Raw genomic sequence first — 6,137 nt, forward strand, 5'->3', positions numbered from 1 at the left:
AAAAGTCAAAAGGAACTGATTCACAGATGCCCCAAGTGTTCACAAATCATTAAGTGGTGTACTCACCTAGTTTCATTCCATTAATCAGAGGGCAGTTCACCTTCTTTCGAATGTCAGCTCCATCCTGTCTGGACAAGCTAATGAATTTTACAGAGCTTATCAGATCACCACCATATTCGATTGAACGCACAAGACAATTTCCGAAGTATTCTTTTTTGTGGCGATACCATCCTTTCATGGGCTTTATTGTGTCAGGCAAACGTGTAACTCCCTGAAATAATATAAATTTTCAATTAATTCTATTTCTTATTTTTTTGTTTAAACTCCAGGAGCGGCACATAGGATTGATGTTCCTATATTGGCTCATTTCTTTGGCAAGATAAAGAGGAAACTGAAGAGAAATGCTGACATAATAGAGCTGACAGAACCGTGGTACCAGAAATTGAAAATTGGAGATGGAGATGGAAATTGGAGTTTGGAGTTGGAAATTGGAGATTGGAGTTGGAAATTGGAAATTGGAGATTGCAGATGGAAATTGGAGATGACGAGTTCCACTATGGCGAAACTCGTCAACTCCATGAGCGAAGCGGTTGTACTCTAAGGAGGACTGTTCGAAAAAATAGGACATCCAGGGTGTAGAAACTAACATCTGAATTCAACCAAGATCATAACTTCCCTGCTCCAACACGTACCCTGCGCAGTAAGATGTAGATCTTAAAAATATAATAGAAAAATCTTTTTTTAGCTAAAATAAATCCAGGAAGGGCAATGGAAAGGAAGTATTAAGTTTAAAAATAGTAAGTAATAAGATTGGATATTTAGTTTTAATGTAAATAAGGTTGAAGAAAAACTGGATTTGGGGATGGGAAAGTTATAGACGTATACGTCAAATAGCTGCTAAATGGAAACACGTAATTTCGAGTAATATAGACAGCAAACAGAGACAGCAGTCAGCGTTGTCTTTTGCGAATAGGCGTGAATGGGTTGCTGATGGCAAGAACAATAGGACTGTGAAACTGGATTACGAAGCGTCTCTTTTGATTTAAGCCACCGTTAGGAAGTAAACAGGAAATTAGTGGACATCCAATGTTCGCGTCAAAAGAAAACGGCGTCAGGGTGGCTGATATTTTGTAAAGTTGGCCATATTTAGCAGAGAAGGTGTGAACACGAAACGGAGTGTTCACAGCTGCATGTAAAGACTGTTGTCATAACTTTCACAATCTTCTTGTCTGTAGGTTTCTCTAACTCTAATTATATCTTTGCTTCCAACTGATTCACACCACACAGATTCTACGCAGGCAGGCGCAACTTCTGGCAGTACAAAGTTTTCTTTTCTCTAACGACTTATTAAGGAAATCCATAAGTCACCTGGATAGTCGCCTACATGAGGAGAGAAATATAAAATGTTTTTTTTTTTTTTTTTTATTATTAATTATTATTTATTTTTACATAGTTTTTATTTATTTCCTTTTTATTTTTTAATTTCTTGGTTAGTGTAACAGAAGCCTTCAACTTCCTTCCACAAATGCTAATTCTACTACTGATCAAATCCGGGTTGTGGTTTCCGTATAGATGATACTGCATTACTTCTTTAATTACTGGCTTCCTTATTTCCCTCGTAGCAAAGTCAGGCTTACACGAGGGGTCTCCATAAGAGACCACTCCTGGAAGTCTGACTTATTCGATGGAGGGGTCACCATAAGAGACCCCTCCATTAATACACAACAGAGACAACGTATACATCAGTGACTATCTAAGAGTATATTATTTGAAAAATTATGGAGAATATATACTTACCCTCCTGAACCTTGCTTTGGTGAAACAGTGTGCAAAATTTCCTTCGTCAGAAGAATTCCTGAAGCATTGACCATATCCTCTTGCTGACATCAGTCCAAGGTCAGTTCGTAATTTCATAACTGGGTTTAACTTGTACTCCCGAGTGAGTCCCCTGCCTTCAACAACTTTATAATATATGAAATCTGCATACTGGAATTCAATAAAATATATTCCTCTAAGAATAATAAAGAGATGTACATAAGATTTACAACAAAATAAATCCTACTTATTTCATACTTTGCTGTTCTAGGCTGAACATCACAGCACCCATTCATTCTTCTCGTAAACATATATTATACAAGGAAATTAGATGGAAGAGGGCCATTTTTAAAACAAAATACCATTTTAAAGTACATAACATGCCATTTATTTTAAAGCCGATATCCATGAGATGACTCTGTAACCCTTTCTTTTTAAGCGCCCCCATAAAAGACGACATAAACAGAGCTCTTTGGACCTTGAAGGCCAAGAAAGGGCGTCATTGTGCAATATAATGCAAGAAAGTAAGTTTAGCCAAAAAATAAATAAATAAAAACTACAAACTTCACCCACCCATACCCGCCAAGAATTTCTCTAGTTCTTCCTTGTACTTATTCAAACCATCACTTCCACAGCAACAGAAGCAAGCCTGTTCCAATAATCAACCACCCGCTGGCTGAAGGAAAACTTCCGCACATCTATCTTACAGCCATCCTTCCTCAACTTAAATTTATGACCCCTCATGTGTGTACTCTCAGCAGCAGGAAAAATGCCATTCACATTCAGCTTACCCAATCCATTCAAGGCCTTAAACACCTCAATCAGATCACCCCGTAGGTGCCAAGTGTCCAGAAGCTGCAATTTGCAGAACTGAAGCGTCTCTAATTAAGAGCACCCTTTTGTTCCCTTCATCAATCTGGTTGCCCTTCTCTGCACCCGTTCCAGCAGATCTACATCCTTCCTAAAGTAGGGTCTCCAGACCTGTATAAATTACTCAAGATGCGGCCTAACGATGGCCTTGTACAAAGGGCTAATCAACTCCTTATCTCTGCTAGCAAAGTTTCTGTATATCTTGGACAAAACCTTATGAGCTGACTTAGCAGCACATGTCTGCACTGCTCAGAGAATTTCATATCTGACTGAGCAATTACCCACTGGTCTTTTTCATTTCCCTCTACCCTTAGGGAAGTGGAAGTAGATAATTTATTCTGGGATTACTGATATCCATATGCAGTAGCTTGCATTTGTCGATGTTAAACTTCAATTGCCTTTTCTCAGCCCATTGACCCAATTTTCCTATATCTTGTTGCAGTAGCTCACCCTGATGACTACTGTTTACCACCTTTAAGACCTTTGTATCCTCTGCAAACTTAGACATTAAGCCTGATATAATCTTCATCAATATCATTAATAAATATTGAAAACAACAATCGGTCCAGAACTGAACCCTGGGGGACTCCACTGATAACATTAGTCCACGAAGAGTAGGGCCCATTGATAACAACTCGCTGTCTTCTTCAACTTAACCATCCCTTTATCCATAGCAATAACTTGTCCTTAATGCCACACTGCTCCAGTTTATACAGAAGCCTTCCTGAAATTCAACTACACATCTATGATATATATCAAAATTATTTTTTGCATCCACTTCTTTGGTCATTACATCATAGTAACCTATCAGATTGGTTAGACAAGACTGCACCTTAACAAATGTAAGCTGTGACTGCAATATAATTGCATTCAAGTTCAGATAGTCCTGCATCATTTCTTTAACTAGTTATTCCATTACGTTCCCTGGAAGAGATGTTTGGCTGACAGGTCTAATTATTCCTGTCACCTTTTGGTTCCCCTTTATGATTTGGGGATACATTCGCATATCTCCAGTACATAGGCACTTCCCCTTAATTCAAGGATGCTCTCATAATTATGGCTAAAGGCTTGCTTACCTCCTTTGCTACCTCTCTTAATATGATTGGATAGATCCCATCCCCAAAAGGTGCCTTTTTTATGTTCAGCTTCAACACTTTTTCTTCCACTTTCCTTTCAGTTATCACAAAGTCATTTAGTTCTTCATTGCAGTTTGATAAATTTCGGGCATCTTCTTCCCTAAATAATTCCTCATAGATGAAAAATTCCTATTCAAATTGTCAACAACCTGACAAATTGAATGTCAGGGACATCAGCAGATAACCCATTAATACCAAGTGGCCCAATGTGATTCAATCCCTTCCTTCTACTATTAATATAAGCATAGAAGTCTTTGCTGTTTTTCTTTGCATTCTTCTCCAATTCTCCAAAGATTTCTGATAATCTGCCTTCGCTTGCCTGACCTTCTTTGTTACTTGATTACAGACTAGTTTATATCTACTATATGATTCTGTGTCTCCTGATAATATATGTATATGTATCCCATGCATTTTTTCTTCTCTGCCACGAGCCTTATTAGTTCATCTGACATCCATTTAGGCCTAAACTTTGAACAATATTTCTTAGTTGGTATGAAAAGCCCAGTAGCTTCCACGATTATTTCTCCGAATACTTCCCATTTTGAATTTGCTGTTGGTAACACCATCAGTTGGTCCCAGTGTATAAAATTTAAAAACTCTGAGAAACTGTAGACACCTTTACGAAAATAAAAACCCTTCCTTTTACCCCCGATGGTAGTTACTTCTTTAAGCAAATCCGAAATCAGTACACTATGATCACTGCCACGTAATGGTTCCTTTATCTGCAGATTCTTATTGCATGAAGAATCACTACTGATAATCAGATCAAGAGCAATACTCCCTCTGGATGCCTCTTGAACATGCTGCTTTAGAAAATAGTCATCCAATAAATCCACAAGAGCCTTGCTACAGTCCGAGTGACCAAACCTCAAGTTCCAGTCAATATGTGCAATGTTGAAATCCTCCGTTATGAGTCACGCTGATTTACTGGCCCACTCTATTTTTCTGTATTGCTCATTGTTATACTTATCACAGTCATTAGGCTCATACATTCCTTCTCTCAATTTCGTTTTCTCAGTGCTTATGTCACACCAAACTCCCTCAACGTTGCACTGACCACCCATGTCGACTGAATGCACTGCGTCAGATTTAGTATGCTTCTTAACTAAGATCATATCCTCTTCATCCATCCTGTCCTTTCTGTATACATTGTACTACCCATATTCAAATTCAGCATCACTTAGTCTCAGTGAACCTATTCCTACAATGTCTGCATTTGATGACTTAATGAGTACCTCAAATTCATCAAGTTTATTTACAATGCTCCTAGAATTAGCATACATGCAAGTAAACTAATTAGACTCATTAACTTCAGGAAAATCAGTAGCTAGTTCCTCAGGCAAAATATTTCTGATCATGTTAGCGTAGCGGTTAGCAAACCCATTTCCCTGTCCCACCTTGCATTTTTTATCTTCTAGAATGTCAGAAAATTACATAAAAAGCAAAAATAATTAAAATTTCAAGAGCGTACATGACTGCATTCTTTTTATTTATCGCGAACTCAACTCTGTTGCTTTTTTTGTGATTACAATTATAAACTTACCTCTCGAGGTATATTGAGCAGATCACTTTGGTTAAAAATGTCCATCCCTGCTGTCATGGTCTCAAGATCGAAAGTTCTGCCAAGGATTATAGGAGGCACGTAGTAACCGGAGGCCCCCATTTGCTGAATAAGCAAGAAGAAAACACTGAAGAGGTAGTCCATGATCTATTGGATAAGATAAAACAAATACGTGGTTAAAACGACAAAATTAAAATAATCTTAAAAATAAATGTTAACTTTATATTCCAGTACGGTTCCATAGAGGGTTTGCAAGGCAGAAAGCAAGAAAAAATTACCGTATTTTAATTTCACTGGGCGAGGACTGAGGTGGAACATTCTTCTGGTGGAAATTCGGGTTTTCATCCCACAAAGGCAGTCTTCAAATACACGCAAATCAAAAACCCGACATGGTGACAAACACCTGATGGGTGAAGTTTCCCGAGCAATTTTCTAAACAGTCCACTCTATTTGCCATCGCAATAGAAATAGAGGTTTATATCAACTGCTTTAAAAGCGCCCTAAGTAAGTTTATTAACCTAATAAATACATTAATTTAAAATAATTCCATCATACCTCCTCTGCAAAAACGCAATCAGTCTTCAGCTAAAGGCTTCAGCTTCTAAGTGAGAACTAATACTTTTGGTCTGTAATTTCGATAGGTACCATCGGAAACTTTATCAGCCACGCGAGTTGTTTAATGTGTTTCCTGGTTCGAATCAATTAGCGAGGAAGTATACAAATAGCCCTTGACTTTATAGAAACCCAAGACAAGA

General features: G+C 37.9%; 1 protein-coding gene across 1 annotated transcript in view; it reads right to left on the reverse strand.

Moving 5' to 3' along the window:
- Window positions 1-6,137, reverse strand: part of LOC150084959 (uncharacterized) — a 40,423-nt gene extending 34,286 nt beyond the window's left edge. The window contains exons 1-4 of the mRNA XM_090375668.1: window positions 5,938-6,137; window positions 5,365-5,529; window positions 1,798-1,986; window positions 67-271 (exon numbers count right to left, since the gene is read on the reverse strand). Coding sequence (XP_090231794.1) covers window positions 67-271; window positions 1,798-1,986; window positions 5,365-5,526 — 556 coding nt within the window. The 5' untranslated portion in view covers window positions 5,527-5,529; window positions 5,938-6,137. The remainder of the gene's footprint in view (window positions 1-66; window positions 272-1,797; window positions 1,987-5,364; window positions 5,530-5,937) is intronic.

This window comes from Mastigoproctus giganteus, chromosome 6 (assembly GCF_048544385.1).
Source record: "Mastigoproctus giganteus isolate SK-2022 chromosome 6, ASM4854438v1, whole genome shotgun sequence".
NCBI classification, from domain to species: domain Eukaryota; kingdom Metazoa; phylum Arthropoda; class Arachnida; order Uropygi; family Thelyphonidae; genus Mastigoproctus; species Mastigoproctus giganteus.